We start from the raw sequence: 19,241 nt of genomic DNA, 5'->3' as shown, positions 1-19,241 counted from the left end.
TTTTTAAGTTTTTATTGTGATTAAACATATAAACAATACAGGTTTTACTTCCTTAGAGTGAAACGAAGCGTCGGTGTTGCGTTGGAAAAAAAACTACTGTGATATTTTGAAACCACTCCGAAATAGTTTTCCGCAGAGATCTACCCCGTTTGCTAATTCTATGAATATGGAATGTGTGAATTATTATGTGGACAAATAAGATTTGTGCTGGCAGTGAAAAATTCATTCGCTTTTGTTCTTTTAAATATATTTGTTTTTTTTTCATTCATTATTATTCTGTGTATTCGGATGAGATCCGATTCATTTGTTTTTTGTTTATTTGTTTGAGTTTAAATTCATCTGACAACATCATCTTAATGAAATAAAATACTTATAACTAGTTGATGACATTAGGCACATTAGAATTCTCAATCCTGTTTCTGAAACGTTGTGATGGTTCTCCGAAATCAAAAAAATGTTCTACTAATGAAAATGTCCTTATCATTCCCGAGATCGGCGCATGTTACCCAAACGATGATCGATGTTGAAGCGGTTGCAGCAAATACGAGGATCGTAGGATTCGGCTGGGAGCGCGAAAGTTAACCATCTCTAGCAAGTTAGGTGCATCTAATTCACCAAAAATTAGTTTGGCAACGAAAGTGGCTTGTTGAATACGCCTAAGACGTCCAAGCGCATCCAGATTCAGTAATCGACATCTGGCTATATGTGGCGGCAGATTCCGTGGATCACGCCAAGGTAGATGCCTAAGCGCTCTACGGATGAAGCGTTTCTGAATTCTTTCAATCCTGATGCTCCACATGTGTTGATAAGGGTGGAACTACCGATGCGGTTTCACTTCAGGCAGTAGGGATCGGTGAAGTCCCTATTTTTTTTTTTTTTATTTAAATCGTTTATTTTTATAGGCTCAGTTACATAGGTTTAAAGGAGCCGAACTCCTTACTGTATTGTTACTAGTATATAAACATTTTTCCTTAATTCTAATGTTGATAATATAGGAAACCGATTACTCGCGGTCGACTCGAGTTTAGAAGGGTGACATATTTTCTTCAGAAAAAGGAGGGGATATGAGGATATATTGACAATGATCACACTCACACTCTCAATCACACTCTCAATCACACTCATCACACTCAATTCTTAAACCTATCTTATATCTAATACGTATTTACATTTCATCTTATTCTTAAGAAGGGATCCGATCTCTCACAAAGGAAAAGGAAAAGGAAAAACTAAGGATGTAAGGACAATCACACACGAAGATCGATAGCTTTAAGGAATACATATATTTGGGACATGTAATCAAGGTCTAACCGAGCCAACACGTCTCTCACCGGCATCATGGGCTGCCTTCCTCGGGCCCGAAGGGTGACTACTAAATTCGATCTGGCGACAAGATACAGCTCGCACGACCAAACAACGTGCTCGATGTCGTGGTAACCTTGGCCACAAACACAAAGATTGTTGTCGGCAAGATTAATACGAAAGAGTAGCGCATCTAACGAACAGTGATTGGACATGAGTCGGGAGAAGGTGCGAATAAAGTCCCGACTCAAGTCCAGACTTTTGAACCATGGTTTGAGGCTAACCTTAGGGATAATCGAGTGGAGCCACCGGCCCAATTCATCTTCGTTCCATTTGCGTTGCCAGTTAACTATGGTATTTTTGCGGACTAAAGAATAAAATTCATTGAAGGCGATTTGACGCTGATAAATATCGCCTTCAATTGCACCTACCTTTGCTAATGAGTCAGCCCTCTCATTACCCGGAATTGAGCAATGTGAAGGAACCCACACAAAGGTAATGACATAACAGCGTCTGGTTAAAGCACTCAAAATTTCTCGTATTCTCTCAAGGAAGTACGGCGAGTGCTTTTCCGGCCTCACTGAACGGATAGCTTCGACAGAGCTAAGACTATCCGTTACAATGTAATAGTGTTCAACAGGTCGTGAGGCGACGCTGTCCAGCGCCCAGTGTATCGCTGCCAATTCAGCAATATACACTGAGCAAGGATTCTGAAGACTGTGTGAGGTGCTAAAAAATACGTTGAACACTCCAAATCCTGTGGACTCATTCATAGAGGACCCATCAGTAAAGTACATATTATCACAATTGATATCCCCATACTTTGCATCGAAGATCGTTGGAATGATCCTCGATCGAAGATAGTCTGATGTTCCATGGATATCCTGCTTCATGGACAGATCAAAATGCACAGAGGAATTGATGTAGTCAGGAAAACAAACACGGTTGGGAATATACGAAGAAGGATTAACCTGCATGGAGACGAATTCATGATATGAGCTCATGAATCCAGAATGAAAATTTAGCTCGATCAGCTGCTCAAAATTTCCGATCACCAATGGGTTCATAACCTTACACCGGATGAGGAACCGAAGAGATAATAAATTGAAGCGATCTTTTAGTGGGAGTAGGCCTGCCAAAACCTCGAGGCTCATGGTATGCGTTGAGGGCATACATCCCAACGCAATACGGAGACAAAGATACTGAATTCGCTCGAGTTTAATGAGGTGTGTTTTGGCAGCTGATTGAAAACAGAAACTGCCATACTCCATCACTGAGAGAATAGTTGTTCGATACAACATTATAAGATCTTCAGGATGGGCTCCCCACCAGGTGCCGGTAATTGTACGGAGAAAGTTTATTCTTTGTTGACATTTTTTACTCAGATACCTAATATGGGCCCCCCAAGTACATTTAGATTCGAACCAGACCCCAAGATACTTGAATGACATAGCATGAGTGATCGGTTTACCCAAAAGTTGAAGCTTTGGTTTTGCTGGTTTATGCTTCCTAGAAAAAACCACCATCTCTGTTTTCTCCGTGGAGAACTCGATCCCTAGCCCAATGGCCCAGGTTGAAAAATTGTTCAAAGTTTCTTGTAAGGATTCTTGCAGGTCGGATTCGTTTGATCCTACGACAGAAACCACTCCATCATCTGCAAGTTGTCTTAGGCTGCAATTTTGTGTAAGGCAATTGTCAATGTCGCTTACGTAGAAGTTGTACAAAAGGGGGCTTAAACATGAGCCCTGGGGGAGTCCCATGTAAGAGACCCGACTTACTGCCGAATCTCCGTGAGAAAAGTTCAAATGTTTCTCACAAAGCAAGTTATATAACATATTATTCAATAGAGGCGGCAGACCCCGAGAGTGTAATTTGTCTGACAAAACCTCTATTGAAACTGAATCAAAGGCCCCCTTTATGTCCAAGAATACTGAAGCCATTTGTTTTTTTTCGGCGTAAGCCATTTGAATTTCTGAAGAAAGCAACGCAAGACAATCATTCGTCCCCTTGCCCCTGCGGAACCCATATTGTGTATCTGAGAGTAGGCCATTCGTTTCAACCCATCGATCAAGGCGAAACAAGATAATTTTCTCCAACAATTTCCGTATACAAGACAGCATTGCTATTGGGCGGTACGAATTGAAGTCGGACGCGGGTTTTCCGGGTTTTTGAATAGCTATAACTCGTACTTGTCTCCAATCATCTGGAACAATATTATGCTCCAGAAACCGATTGAATAAGTTCAACAAGCGATGTTTCGCCACATCAGGGAGATTTTTCAGCAAGTTGAACTTAATTCTATCCGATCCCGGAGCAGAATTGTTACATGAAAGGAGAGCAAGAGAGAATTCTACCATCGAAAACTCGGAATCAAGATCGCACCTATCTTGTGGTATATCTCGAATAATTCTTTGCACTGGAGCGGAATCGGGACAAACCTTTCGTGCAAAATTAAAAATCCATCGATGTGAATATTCCTCGCTTTCATTGGATGAAGAGCGATTTCTCATGTTTCGAGCCACTTTCCATAATTTTTTCATTGACGTTTCTCGTGATAAACCTCCCACGAAATTTCGCCAATAAGCACGTTTTTTCCCTTTGATCAAGTTTTTAAATTGATTTTCAAGGTCCAAATACGTTTGAAAATTCTCAATGGTTCCACGTTTCCGAAAAGCTTTAAATGCATTCGATTTATCTCCATAAAGCTTGGAACACTGGCCATCCCACCATGGATTGGGAGGCCTTCGACGAATAGTGGAACCTGGGATGGGTTTCGTTTGAGCGCAAACCGCGCTGTCATAGATCAAACGAGAAATGAAGTTATACTCCTCCAATGGAGGCAAACCATCTCTGGAATTGATGGCTAGAGCAATCGCGTCCGCATATTTTTTCCAGTCAATGTGTCTTGTGAGGTCGTATGCCATGTTTATAGATTCAGAAGAATTCAACCCATTGGTGATAGAAATTTTGATTGGCAAGTGATCACTACCGTTGGGATCCTGGATTACATTCCACTTGCAATCTAACGATAGTGAATTCGAGCAAAGCGAGAGGTCAAGAGCACTTGGTTTAGCAGGAGGTTTAGGTACACGTGTTGTTTCCCCAGTGTTCAAAACGGTCATATTGAAGCTGTTACAAAGGTCATATATCAACGATGAACGATTATCGTCGTACGGTTCCCCCCAGGCAGTTCCGTGAGAGTTGAAGTCTCCCAAGATCAATCGTGGCTCAGGAAGGAGTGAGCACATGTCAACAAGTTGCTTGCGGCTAACCGCAGCTCTCGGAGGCCAATACAAGCTGACTATACAGAGGTCTTTGCCTCTGATGTTTGCATGACAAGCAACAGCTTCGATCCCTCCAATAGGTGGAAGGTCAATTCTAAAAAATGAGTGACACTTATTGATCCCCAATAGTACCCCTCCGTATCTGTCATCGCGGTCCAAGCGTATTATATTAAAATCGTGGAAAGAGAGATCATTTTGAGAAGAGAGCCAGGTTTCGGATAGAGCAATTGCTGCAAAATTGTCTTTAGTACTGGAAGCATTGCGGTGACAATGGTTCTGATGGAGTCGGAAACATTAAAACACGTGAAGATTTGATCCACAAGGTCAGACAACTTTATAAATCCCGATTGGGAAGTTGAACTTGACGGAAAAACAGGGACAGTTGGGGTTTTTGATGTCCCCTCGAGTGCTGGGTCGTTCGAAGGTGAACTATTACCACGGAGGCCAGGAGGGACCTGATTTTGCTTATCCGCTGCACTCGATTTTTTGGGCAAGCTAACAGGGGGTATCACCGGAGGGACTTGTCCTTGAACTTTGGGAGTGGTCACATTTTTGCGCCGGGGATTCCCTTGAGAAATAAACGGCGTGCCCCCGTTAGCTGTATCCGCTTCCATTTCGTCAACTGGCAACGTAGCGAAGACATTGTGTGTATTGATTGGTTGTTGTTCTTGAGCTAGTGGAGAAGCGCCCTTCAAAATTTCTGCGAAAGTGCGTTTAGAGCGTTCCCTCAAAGAGCGCTTCTGTTTCTCCTAGCGAGCCTTGTATGTTTCACAAGCTGAGAGCACGTGTGGGGATCCCCCGCAATATGGACACTTATGCTCAGTCGCACTGCAGGATTTCCCCTCATGTTGTTATCCGCAAGTGGCACATCGTTCTTTATTGGCACAATAAGCAGCCGTGTGACCAACTGACTTGCACTTTAGACAAGTCATTGGCTTTGGAATAAAAAGTCGCACGGCTAACCTCAATTTATCTACCATCACGCAGTCAGGGAGAGCTGAACCAGCGAAGGTGACTCGAAACGAGTTGGACGGCGTAAATTTCTGTTCTTCTCCTTCATGGGAGACTGTTCCGAGCTGGCGGCAACCCAAGATCTTAACAGTCGTCGAGGGCAGTTTTTTAAAACGGCCGGTACCTTCACTCGTAATGTATTCGCACGTCAAGCCCGTTTCGGTTATCACACCCTCAATTTCGACTATGTGAGAGGGAATGTAGACCCGATACTCAATTGTAAAATGCTGATCGACAACAATCTTGTTTGCGTCTTTTCGATCATTCACGACAACTCGCAATTTGTTTGGTCTAACCTTCGAAATTTCCGAAACGGAGGTATACCTTGCCAGATCTTTCGCGATCTGCATGACTCTCAACGCCTTTCCATTTGGCTTAGGCCTGAAGAAAACAACCCAGGGACCAGTTCCGGGCGCATCTTCTGGATAGACCTTTACACGGGGAGTGGGAATAACAGGGGGGGAAGGCGAGGACGGGGATTGAGAGTGGGAAGACGAAGGTTGAGAAGGAGCGGGAAGAACAGAGGGAGAAGACGAGGTTGAAGGTAGAGTGGGATCGTTAAGGGCAGATGGGAGATTTGCTAGTTTTTTGGAGGGAGGCTTGGTAGGGTTAGCTGACTCGTCCCCAGAAGAAGTATCTTCCGTATTTGGTACGCGTTTGAGTGACTTTTTTTTATCACTTAGGAGGGAACTAGGGTCAGAGACCTCCATATCCGAAGGTCCCCCACCCTCTGCCATTTTAAAATTGGCACTTATATTCTAAGTATTTTTTTAAAATAATATTTCACAATAATAATAATTCACAAAAACAAACAAAAAAAAAACTTATAATTAATAAATATTTTCTCTCACTATATTCAATCTTATTCACCTATGAACGCACTCCAGTGCAGATGAACGGGAGCGTGCTGAAAGCTCGTTGGTGGTGGGAATGTGCCTACGACACCACTACACACAGTCGTCGGTGAAAGCTTACCCGCACTGTCACTGTTGGCACGATGACTCGGCGAAATCTCCAATGTCGGCGAAGCAGCGACAAAACAAAAACCAATGCTTGGCTTTCCGAGGATGAAAGCCTCTATCCACTTGCAGGCAGGGCACTTCACTCACTATCCAGATAGCGAAATGAACTCTTCAGCGGCAAAAAAAACAACAATCACGCGGTAACCGATAACGGAACTTGGACGCGACTTTCCTTCGTCTGGTTACTTCGGGCAATCGGCCCGAAGTCCCTAGATATTCTTGAAATGAACCCAAGCTGACGATTAGCTTTACAAATCAGCGCAGAGCGGTGTGAGTCGAAGGTGAGTTTAGGGTCGAGCGCTACACCCAGATCGTTGACCTGACTTACTCTCTCCAAGATGATATCATCAATCATGTACTCGAATATAATTGGCTGTCTTTTTAGATAAAAACTCATGATCACACACTTGGTAATGCTGATGGTAAGTTTGTTCAGCCGCCACCAACATACGAACTGGTTAAGCAAGCTCTGCAACCGAAGGCAATCCTCGAGAGTTTTGATAGCCAGATAGATTTTCAAATCGTCTGCGTAGATCGATACACCGCCGGATGCGAGAATAAGCGACACATTGTTGAAAAATATTGCGAACAGCAGTGGCCCTAGATTGCTGCCTTGTGCAACTCCCGAACAAACAGCAAACGGATATGGAGTGTGAGACTTAGCTTAACACGGAGTATCCTTCTAGAAAGGTATGACCTCAGCCAGTAGATGAATCCTTTAGAAGCACCAAGACGAGATAGTTTACTCAACAGGATACGGTGGTCAATTCGGTCGAAAGCGGTTTTATGTCGGTATAAATAGCATCAACTTGGGCTCTCTCTTCAAGGCGGTTGACACAAAACGATGAGAACTCTAGAAGATTTGTGCTTACCGAGCGTCCTGGCATAAAACTCTTCACTTCGAAAAAGACAACATTGTTCACGATCATCTCAAATAGCTTAGATGCGGCAGAAAGGCTGGTTATCCCGCGATAGTTGATCAGGTTGCACTTATCTCCTTTTGACGTGGGACTACGTCTAACCGGAGTATATGGGGGGTAAAATGAAAACCTAAACAGCACATGCAGCAAAAAATGAAAGACTCCGAATGCTTATAACTCGAACATTTCTTACTGGATCGGAAAGATGTTTCCATCAATTGATAGGGAATATTTCTACGCTTCTATCGCAATTAATAAAATATTATTTTTCATTAGATAAACAATTGAATAACTGTAAAATATTAAGCGTTATCTAAACGCCCCAACTGACTCATTTTGATTGGCCCGATCTACAGTTTCCCTAACACAACCATCAAAACCAAGCAGCCTGGGGGAAATCGGCATTGCAAATACATGAAAGTATGGGGGCTTGTGTTCTCACCAAAGTGTGTTCCCTAACACAGACTTTAAATCCAAGGAGCGTGGGGAAATTGGCATTCCAAACCCGTATTTTTTTTTTCGCACTCCGAAAAGTGTTTTCCTAACATGAATTACAAAAGCTGGTACGAACACAACGTTTTGGCTCGGTTATCCATTATTGCATTTAAGGATATGTCTTCATATCTTGTGCTCACTGAATTTCTACGCATACCATTTGATGATTAGGCAAAATGTTGTTAACCATTTGCTGCGATAACGCCTTTGATTAAGCAATATGCGTTAATCAAAGGCGTTATCGCAGCGTTTGTACCTCATTTTTAGACTTGTATTGCAAAAATTGCGAGGAAAATGTGGAAATATCTAATCGTTACTGAAAATAATCTGCCAGTTCCTCTGGGAATTTAAAATTACATTCATGTGAAAGAGTTTATTTTAATGTTTTCTATCCATGTAACACTGTGACCAAATTCATTTGGTTTTGTGATTTTAGGATAGCTTTTGAAGATTATTCTTCCCCATCAGTAGGATATTTCCGTATCCAATATTGGATGCATAAAACCTTGTGCCTCCAACGTAACGCTCTCGTTTTCGAAGTTCTCCAAATATTCATTCATTCAGAATGAATTCAGATTCAACTTCAAACAAATGATCTCTAAATCAACGATAGTCCTACGTCACCTTTGCGGTTATACCAAAGATATAACCCACTTCCTGTTTTTAGTCTCAAGTTATTCGCGTTGACGGCGGAATGGTGTCGACATCTGGATACGACATTAGTTTGTATGAGGCCAACTTTTCTCTATCAGATTAGTCGGCCCTAAGGCAGTTTTAAATTAGTAAAATTGGTATGAAATTTTCTTTCTTGGTGTTACATACCTACTAGAAGTACGTTGTTCTGACCCTAATTTAAACTATTTTCTATGAATTTCCAGATATTCTCACCAAAATTTACCATTATAATATAAAATTATCTTTAGACACAATTTTTGTATGATATTTTCTACCTACTTGCAAACAGAAGTGATTTTCATTTACATAGAGTACTAATTTGATTTGGAAAAAATAATGTTAATTCATAATTTTTATTTAAAAAGTGTGTTCATTTCTTCTGCAACTCCATATTGTCATGCCTACTCCCCCATTTCGTAATACGAAGCTCGATGCCGTCAACGCGGATAGCGCGTCAAAGATGGAGTCCGCCAAATAAGAAATTCGCCATATTTTACGTTTTTACTACCTGCGAGGTAAAACTGTAACGAAGGTGGCCGAAAAAATTCGTGTAGTTTATGGACCCGATACTGTAACGATTCGCACAGCACAGCGTTGGTTTGATCGATTTCGTTCTGGTGTAATGGCTGTCGAAGATACACCCCGTACTGGAAGGTCAACCGTCGTGGAAACCGACAAAATCGTTGAAATCATCCAAGTAGACCGGCATGTGACCGGCCCAAACCATCGACAAGCCCGGACGTCAGGCCAGGAAGGTTTTGCTGTGTGTTTGGTGGGATTGGAAGGGAATCATCCATTATGAGCTGTTCAACTATGGCCAGACCCTCAACTCGGTTCTCTACTGTGAGCAGCTTGACCGTTTGAAGCAGGCGATTGACCAGAAGCGGCCAGAAATAATCAATAGGAATGGTGTTGTTTTCCACCAGGACAACGCTCGGCCTCACACATCTTTGATGACCCGCCAGAAGCTACGGGAGCTCGGATGGGATGTCCTATTGAACCCACCGTATAGTCCGGACCTGACTCCAAGTGATTATCATCCATGCAAAACGCTCTTGGTGAAAGTTGGCCTGAAAAGAGGCTTGCGAAAACTGGCTGTTTGAGTTTTTTGCAAATAAGGAGGGGGGACAATTAAATTGCCTTCTAAATGGCAACAAGTTTGCGAACAAAACGGCGCATATTTGACTCAAATTGGATAAATTTAAGTATGTTAAATAAAGCGTCAAATTTCGATCAGAAATACGACATTTCTATTTCCCCAACCCAATATTTGTATTTTGCGTTGGACCACAGCGTTCTGGAATACGCAGTACATGTCTGGGCTCCATATCACACTTTAAATGTTCAGTGTATCGAATAAATTCAGAAATATTTCTTGAGAAATTCTGTACATGATCAACCTTGGGATAATCCCATTAACCTAATTAACTTATCTTCCTATGAAAAGAACTGTGCACTTATTGGAATGCAAACCTTAGAAATGCGACAGCTAGAAATGCGCCAGCTAAACGTCATCAGCCAAGCCTGGCGATTCCTAGTCATCTACTCACAGATATGGCTAAAGCAATCCGCTGGATATTTATTGACAAGTGTTCTGAAGTTTTCGAATTCAACATTAGTAAATTAGTCTGAAAGAATAGGAATAAGTCACCTTTAGCAGATTGTACAATCATTGAGTTGGATATTTTAAAATAACGTTTTTTAGTGAAACGTATTAGAGGTCTCCGTAGTTCCGAGTGTCAACTCAAAATCCGAGAGAAAAATTCCATGATTTTCCAGTCATTTTTCAGAAGAAAATCCAGATGTAGATTTGAAATTAAATTTCATACTAGTTCTGTAGTTGTAGTTCTTAAACATTTAACTATCTAAAACAATGAAATTTATGAACCTCTCTCGATATCTATATATATAAAAATGGATTTCTGTTTGTCTGTCTGTCTGCTGTCTGTGTGTCTGAGTCTTATGGACTCGGAAGCTACTGAACCGATTGACATGAAAATTGGTATGTAGGGGTTTTTGGGCCCGGGGAAGGTTTTCATAATAGTTTGAGACCCCTCCCCCCTCTCTAAGGAGGGGCTGCCATACAAATGAAACACAAATTTCTGCATTACTCGAGAACTAATCAAGCAAATGAAACCAAATTAGGCATATGGAGGTTTTAGGTTGCAAGAAATGATTCTATGGTAATTAGACACTCCAACCCCCTCTCTAAGGGGGGGCTGCCATACAAATGAAACAAAAATTTCTGCATTACTCGACAATTAATCAAGCAAATGAAACCAAATTAGGTATATGGAGGTTCTACGGCACCATAAATGTTTTCACGGTGGTTAGACAATCCAACCCGTTTCTAAGGGGGAACTGCCATACAAATGAAAATCAAATTTCATGACTCGAAAACTAATCAAGAAAATACCAAATTTGGCATGCGAAGGTTTTAGGGGACACAAAACGTTTCTATGGCGAACAGACACTCCTCCCGTCTCTCTGAGAGGGAAGGGGGGCTGCCATACAAATTAAGCATACATTCCCGCATGATTCAAGAAACTAATGAAGCAAACGAAACCAAATTTGGCATGTGGAGGTTTTAGGATGCAATAAATATTTCTATGATGGTTCGACACTCCTCCCCCCTCTCTTAGGGTGGGCTGTCATACAAATGAAAAATATATTATTTATTATTTATTCCATGGTCTCGAAGTCTTGGCAGGAGTACCCCCGCTTACTCTTCGGTTCACAGAATTATCCTACAGATTTCTTTGCAAGTTGCAAGATCACGAATCCATTGGTGATTGATAACTTCGAAAATCTACTCCAACTGACTCCTCAGTCAAGGTATCTTACCCACGACGTGCACCCTTCACCAGGCATCTCCAATCAAGTTTGCTTCCCATACTTTTGCAATTCCTCTGTCATTTTTGATCTGTCCATGCGACAAAAAATCCATGGAACCCCAGCTCATCTACGCTCCAATGTTATTCCGTCGATATTTTCGGAAAAAATATGGGAAAGTTAGATCTGATAGAATGTTCTTTACTGACGGTTCATTCATAAACGGGTCCACTGGCTTCGGCATCTTCAATGAAAATTCCAGTGCCTCTTTCAAACTCAGAGAACCTTGTTCTGTGTATGCCGCTGAACTGGATGCGATATACTATTATTTTATTATACATTGTTTTATTTTTTTAGACAGTCTCAGCTCAATAGAGGCAATCCGCTCAATGAAAGTTGATAAACGCTCATCTTATTTCCTAACAAGAATAAGGCATCTATTGAGTGTTCTGGTCGGAAAATTATTCAAGATTACCTTAGCATGGGTTCCCTCTCATTGCTCGGTTCCGGGGAATGAGAGAGCGGACTCGCTAGCTAAGGTGGGCACTTCAGAAGACACACTTTTTGAAAGGCAAATTGCTTATAATGATTTTTTCACATTCCTCGTCAGGACACGCTCGTAAGTTGGCAGCGCATGTGGAGTGAAGATGAGTTCGGTCGTTGGTTACACACGATTATCCCTAGTGCTTGGTTTAAGGGATTGAATGTAGGTCGTGATTTCATTCGCGTGATATCTCGGCTCATGTCCAATCACTACAACCTAAACGCGCATCTCTATGGGCTCTATTGGGCTCGCAGCAAACAATCTTTGTGATTGTGGCGATGGCTACCACGACATCGAGCATGTTGTCTGGTCGTGTATCCGGTTCCATGCTGCTCGCTCTCAGCTCTCTAGAGCAATGAGAGCAAAAGGCAGACAATCGGATATCCCCGTCCGGGATATCTTTGGTAGCCGTGATCCTGATCTTCTGCTTCATCTATACCTGTTCCTCAGAAACGCCGATGTCAACGTTGAATGATTCTTCCTTCGTTGTGTCCCTGTTTCATATCCCTCCTATCCGATCTATAAACTTTTACTTAGTCGCGGCAATACATACACACACTCTTTACAGATACACGGGCCGAAGGTTGTGCAGTCCACTGATGATTCAACAAGAGCCAAAGGTTGTACCGCTCATGACAACTCTACACGAACTGATGTTTGCGCCGGCTAGTGATCATTCTATCCTGGATTCCTCGAGTCAAGAAGACGCACCACGCTAGATATGGGGTACATACTAGAGGGCGTTGCTGATTAATGGTCAGCTGCATCCCAATAGGAAGTATCCCGTGTCGGGCACATGTACAGAGCATTGGATACAGCAACATCACAATTACGAAAACACTTGTAATACTAACCTCGAGCCAACCGCGAGTTACCGGTTTTACCAACATATTACCAACATAGTTGTAAGGCAAACATTGTTGAAATATTGAACTCCCGGCCCCGTTAGGCTGACGCCCTATGAGCCTTAATAAAAATATATATTTTTGGATAAAAAAAATTATTCCATGCAACGGAGAAACATGTTATTTGCAAGTGGTTCAAAAATCTTGAACGAGAATTGAGTCTGAAAATAGTCTGATATTATAATGGTGAGTTTTGGTAGAAGTACTAGGAATTTTTTAGTAAAAGGTAAATTTAACGGGGTCGATTAGAATATCAATCAATGAACAGTTCTGCGATTGGAATCATGAACTTGTGCTTAGTAAGAAAACGTGAATGTTTGAAGGTATTGATAACAAAAAACAAATTTTGGGCGGAACGAAGTTTGCCGGGTCTTGTGTGACCCGGTAAACTATGTGTGACTTCATTAGGAAGAAATATCTTTTCATTCTCCATTTGATCACAACTATTTTATAATTTCCCTGCAAACTAAGATAATTTTGCTAGCAATACCATTGCAAGAACCTTTATAGCATTGTCTTTGTATGTATGATGTACAACTCGCTCGATTTTGGCACGGTTCGTTTTTGACAAAATGAAATTTTGACGCAGAGCCAAAATCGAACCGTCCCATCCGTGAATTCGGAGCCATTATCTGCATATGAATCCAGGGACCCATGGGATGGGCCTATGGGAGAAAAAAAGTGAACAGTTGTTGTTGATGTTGTCACGATGCTCTGTTGGTAACGTTTAGTTTTTTGGCGTGTTGCCGAGGGAAGGATTTTACTAATGAAAATCCCTCGAGTCCAACAGTAATTGAACAAACATGTTGGAGTTTACCCATCTTCTAGATTATTCCACTAATAGCTTGTGGAAATAGGGAAAAGCAAGTAAAGCAGCTAGGACATCAAGCTACACTGTTTATTCTTGTTATAGAGAATTTCGCATCAATCTCGAGTAAACACTCACCTCTGGAGTCATAGTAGTCATCCTCGTCCTCGTATTTATCTCCTTTCACCTGGTTGCTGTGAAAACTGCTGCTCACCACCATAATAAGTATGGCAAGATAAATCCTTTTCATCGGCACCATTTTCACTTCTTCACTTCTCAGCAGCAAATCGCTCTTTTTTTCACCACGCAGAAAAGTTAACTGCTGCAGATTACCGACACCGTTTCTCTAGTCCACAAGCTCTATACTATGACGATGACTAATTTCCCAACTGCTGCATGGATGAGTTACTTAATCTTCACGAAAAACAGGATTATCTAGGATAACATACTTTTCCCCGGATCTAATCCTGTAAGAGAAGGGAAACACTGAAAAACATTCAAACGAAAAACACGGACTGAAACGTACAAAAAGCACTTTCTTTGTTTTGCGAGCGATAAACAGAATAATATTCTTCAACGATTCAACACATTTGACATTGACTCATTGAGCACAAATTAATAGCACTATGCAAAATGAGTTTTATCTCGACAGCTCCATAACAACCACCACGGAGCGCAGAAGTTAAACGAAACGAAACACTCGAAAAAAAAAAGTTATTCTAGTATCTTTCCCACTTGCTGGATATTCGCTCTGCGGACATTCTTCACACCTCATCACTGACTGTGTGTGCACTGTTTATTCCCGTTGGATGCGATGGCGATATTTTCTCATTTCATCGATACATCGTTGTACGCAAGCAAGCAACCAAGCAAAAAAAAGACTCGGCGGCGAGGACAACAGCATTATCTCTCACTCAACTGGTTTCGGAGATAGGAGAGGAGTACACTCATTGCAGTGGTATTAAAATCAGACAGACTATTACAAGTGTGATGTAACTTTTTTGAGAAACGAGAATGCGAGAAAGGGTCTGAATAAGAACGGCTGGCTGCCAAAGTTGGATTCACACGCGAACCGAGTTGAGAGCCTGAATGAAGGATTTCCAACTAGGAAACTAACAGTGTTGCCAACGAATAGAAATTGGCCGCATGAATTAATTGAGCATCGATTAGTTGTGATAACAAACGGACAAGCACAGTATTGTTGTTTTATATACTCTGGAAGCTTGTATTTTCTCTACTGTTTGATAGAAACTGAAAATGAACCAACACTGAGGCGCCGGAATTCCTTCTTTATTGCGATGAATATCCCATTTTAGCGGTACAATTTCAAATGTAAAATATTTGGGAATAGAAGCTTTGCGAAAATTTTCATGCAAATGCCCACAGCGGAGCGAGAAAAAAAAAGGAACAGGAACAGGTTTTCGCGGCCACTCAGATTCGTCGTCCACTTCGAGGGAAAAACAAGGTGAAACCAGAGCAATGAGTGAGTAACACCAACACTTGTTTTCACTCTCCCGCATAATATACACAACGTTCGCGGCCACAAGATTCAGGTTTCAATACGGGGGCTGCTCATGCAGTGCGGACTTGTTTGTATGCGTGTGAAGCCTTAAACAGCGAACTGCGGAAAAGGCAGAAAATTTGTTTCCAACACACAAGAAAAAAAAAAATGCGAAATTTCACTTTTTTCAGCGCGTTTTCTCCGCAAACTAGTATCAATTCGTACTTTTGCCGTGTACTATTATGATACTAGCCGAATTTCGATATGATTCGTGGTTGTACAAACCGATTAAAAGAGATTTTTGCCTCCTTCTGGTTAGCGAAATACACGGAATAAACCGTACGGACAAACTCGTCGGAATCGATTGAAAGGAAAGACAACCAACCGAAGAGGAGAAATGCAATAATGGCTGCTCACACACCATCAACAGCTTCCTTACCGCTCACTCCTACGCTTCTTCAACACTCGATGGTGATGGCCATCGCACTCTTCCGTGGCGATTTACGAGATAACATCATAACGTCACTTTAAAACAGAACAGGTGAGAATATGTATCGTTCTGATCGTTTGTCACTCGTATCGTTTTATCTGAAGACGATAAAGGTTGAACCCGCATCAGACGTCACTATGAGTGTTGGGCCACTATTCTGCCAATAAATTACCCAACTGAAGCGCGAAGAAGGTTCTACACGAAAGGACACCTTCTAGATTTCGTTCGCACTTCAGAAATATTCACCCATACTCCGAAATTAGATCGAGATAGAATTACCCGAACAGATCGTTATTTAGAATTCTGGGATTCGTTCAACTTAAATCTAATTGAGGTGTGGAGATGTGGTAATCACGCCGCGCGATTCCACATTGACGAGCTTAACCCTATTCCGGTACAAGATCGGCGATTGGATTTCACAATCCGATTGAGTTCGAATATTTTGCATTCTACCCGTTCGCCTCAAATCCAAACAGGCGATGAATTTCGAATTTCGAACTTTCATCGTTGCAGTTAGACAACTGTGAAACCAATACAAGAACAAAAACGGCAAGTGGTTTTAGAACTTATTGATGAATTTACGCAAAGCTGAATCAGCTCATGTGACATCTACATTAGAACTAAGAACCACAAAAGTGAGGCTGTTTGTTTATTTTACGCACTAAAAAGCAAGATTCGGTGGTGATTATTCATTTTATTTCAATTTAGATTCATTTCAGCCATTGAATGTCGTCAGTATATGGTAAGAATGTTGGAGTTTTGTATATTTACGTTGGTTTCAACACGCGATTTGACCAAAGTCATAGATAATCTTCGAAAATTTTAAGTTTGATAATGCATACCAGTTATTGATACTATGGATAATTGCTATGAAATCGATATCATATCAAATTGGCTGATATCATTGATTATGTAGGAGTCGATACGAGAAGAATTTGCAGTATTTTTTGGCGCAAAACACCCTATTCATCGTTTACTTAGTTGAAAAAAAATTAAAGTTACAATACTTACAACAAGCCATTCCTTGTAATATACATAGCACATTGTAAAATGATGATTTTCTAACCTTTTCAGCGTGGAAAGTATACATGAAACCGGGAAATTTGAAGATAAATTCTGATTTGTCTAGAAAATTTGAACGAATTTCATTCAAAAAAAAAAAAAAAACATTCTCATTTTACTCGCTGCGCCATCTTGTTGTAAATCCAACGTAAATGCGTCAATCACCCTCATTCCGGTTCACGATCGGCGATTGGCGATCTAACGCAAAACGTAAACGATCGGTGAGGCATCTGGATTCTGTTTTTGAACTAAGAAAATGATGATAAGGTAACCTAAAATTGAAAAACAAATCACGTATGTTTTACTTCCGGACTTTCCAAGGTAGTTCTCACATGCAAGAACCATGCATTTTTCTACTTGTTTTTAATGGTGCTCTCGAATTTCCGTCTTTGATTCAACCATCGTCGATATTTACACTATTTTAACTACTGAAAGAGATAAGAAAAAAACATGTTATATATAAAAATGCGCAGAATTAAATTTCTTACAAACTCATCACAATCAAATAATCTTTTATGATTATAACATTGTAATTTATGGAAAGAACTACAAACCTTCCATAAGCTCACATGGCAAAATTTAAAACCATCATCACTTTCACCGCAGCGCCGCCTAGGTGTAGATTTGTACGTTAGATCGCCAATTGGATTGATTGGATTTCACAATCCGAACGAGTTCGAAAATTTTGCATTCTACCCGTTCGCCTCAAATCCTGAAGGGCGGTGAATTTCGAATGTCGAACTTTCATCGCAGCAGTCAGACAACTGTGGAACCAAAACAAAAACAAGAGGAGACATACAGGAAGTTTGTATGGGTAATGTGAGCGCTGCTGGATTGGGCCAGGTTCCTGTTAGGCAAGCGGTCACTTTCACCAGGCTTCAAAAAAGCACAATCTGCACAACTGTTAATAAAGTGTGCTCATCCGGAATAAAAAGCAGTATGCTGGGAGCGCAAGCGTTGATGCTGGGCCAACAAGATGTTGTACCGGCGGGAGGAATGGAGTCAATATCGAATGCACCATACAGGACGGTATTGTGTTCTACGGACTGATTGATGTTTACAACAAATTCCACATGGGGAACTACGCGGAAAAATTTTTGATGCAGAAAAAACGCCTGTGACAATCCCTGGAAAGCGCGGCAAGCCGCGGCATCGCGGCAAGCGCGGCATCTCTGTTGTTAGCAGAGATGAGTGATATAAACGAATTAATCTCTACAAATTCAGTCAATTGGCTACAGTATTTCAGGTGAGAGTGAAAACGTTACCGCTGGAAATGCATCTACTCTGAATAATGGTACTTCGGCTACGATTTTTATGACAGCTGAAGTGGCCGAAAAGCTCAAGTGCAAATTATTGGCTCGCATTATTGGATTTGCTGATGCCGAAATCGATCCAAAAAATATTTCCGAATAGCGCCTGCTAGCAATTCCTAAATTACTCCAGCAGACCGGTATTTTTAAAGAGGATGTCGCCATGTGGGAATTTTAACGATGCCTTCTTGGTTGTCGCAGTCGCCAATCATCCTATCGGAATGTCGGCTGCTTGTTTGGTCACTCATTTGGCGTACAATCTCAAGACTGGCCAGACTGTGCATCGATCTGCAATGAAGGTGGTGGCGCTTGTTTCATCCTGATTGAAAAACTGTAAGGTTTAGTTGGATAGTGTAATAGAAATTGCTTCCAAGTTTTATATACCACAGAGTATGTGTCTTATGGAATCAGGGATTGATCAAGACAAAAGTGCATTTATTAGGTTTTTGTTATCAACTTTTTGTAAAGAAAAAAAACATTAAAAGAATGTGCACCTAAGTGCCTCGTGAAGCTGATTTATTTTTGATAAAATTTGAAAAAAAAATATATCCATATAATAAATAACATTGGTTTTTTTGTTTTTCTCTCGCGTTCTTACAGCTATGGAGAATCATTTAAAAACACGGCCTTTCTCGAATGTTGACAAGATTGATTCAGATAATAATGAACTGTGTGCGATGCACATATAACAGGGTGGCGATCCGTCGGAATCATTTGAGACACACATGTCGGCTCCGGCTTGCAAAGTTTACATAAACGCTTTCGTTTCGGAGTTGGTAATCGTGCCAAGCTTATTGGCGATCTAACGCAATACGTAAACGACCAATGAGACATCTGGATTTTGTTTTTTAACTAAGAAAGTGATGCTAATGTAACCTAAAACTCTAAGGCACATCACGTATATTTTACTTCCGGGCTTTCCAAGGTAGTTCTCACATGCAGGAATCGTACATTTTTCTACTTGTGTTTGATTGTGCTCTCAAATTTCCTTCTTTGATTCAACCATTGTCAACATTTTTATAGTTTTCACTACTGAAAGAGGTAAATAAATAACATGTTATATATAAAATTGCGCAGAAT

At 41.1% G+C, this 19,241-nt stretch overlaps 1 protein-coding gene and 1 pseudogene across 3 annotated transcripts in view; one reads left to right on the top strand and one right to left on the bottom strand.

The window, feature by feature from the left end:
• Nucleotides 1-15,712, bottom strand: part of LOC129764520 (calsyntenin-1) — a 186,990-nt gene extending 171,278 nt beyond the window's left edge. The window contains exons 1-2 of one of the 3 annotated variants that reach the window (XM_055763691.1): nucleotides 15,585-15,712; nucleotides 13,937-14,265 (exon numbers count right to left, since the gene is read on the bottom strand). In XM_055763691.1, coding sequence (XP_055619666.1) covers nucleotides 13,937-14,057 — 121 coding nt within the window. In that variant the 5' untranslated portion in view covers nucleotides 14,058-14,265; nucleotides 15,585-15,712. Of the gene's footprint in view, nucleotides 1-13,936; nucleotides 14,266-14,324; nucleotides 14,506-14,533; nucleotides 14,713-15,584 lie in introns of those variants that run through there. The other 2 variants (XM_055763693.1, XM_055763692.1) reach the window with 2 other exon arrangements.
• On the top strand, nucleotides 15,705-18,498 carry LOC129766572 (acetyl-CoA acetyltransferase, mitochondrial-like; annotated as a pseudogene).
• The last annotated feature ends 743 nt before the right edge of the window (nucleotides 18,499-19,241 follow it).

The sequence above is a fragment of the Toxorhynchites rutilus genome, chromosome 2 (assembly GCF_029784135.1).
Source record: "Toxorhynchites rutilus septentrionalis strain SRP chromosome 2, ASM2978413v1, whole genome shotgun sequence".
NCBI lineage: Eukaryota > Metazoa > Arthropoda > Insecta > Diptera > Culicidae > Toxorhynchites > Toxorhynchites rutilus.
Note: the sequence above shows the minus strand (reverse complement) of the source record. Positions and strands in the feature narration are given on the sequence as shown.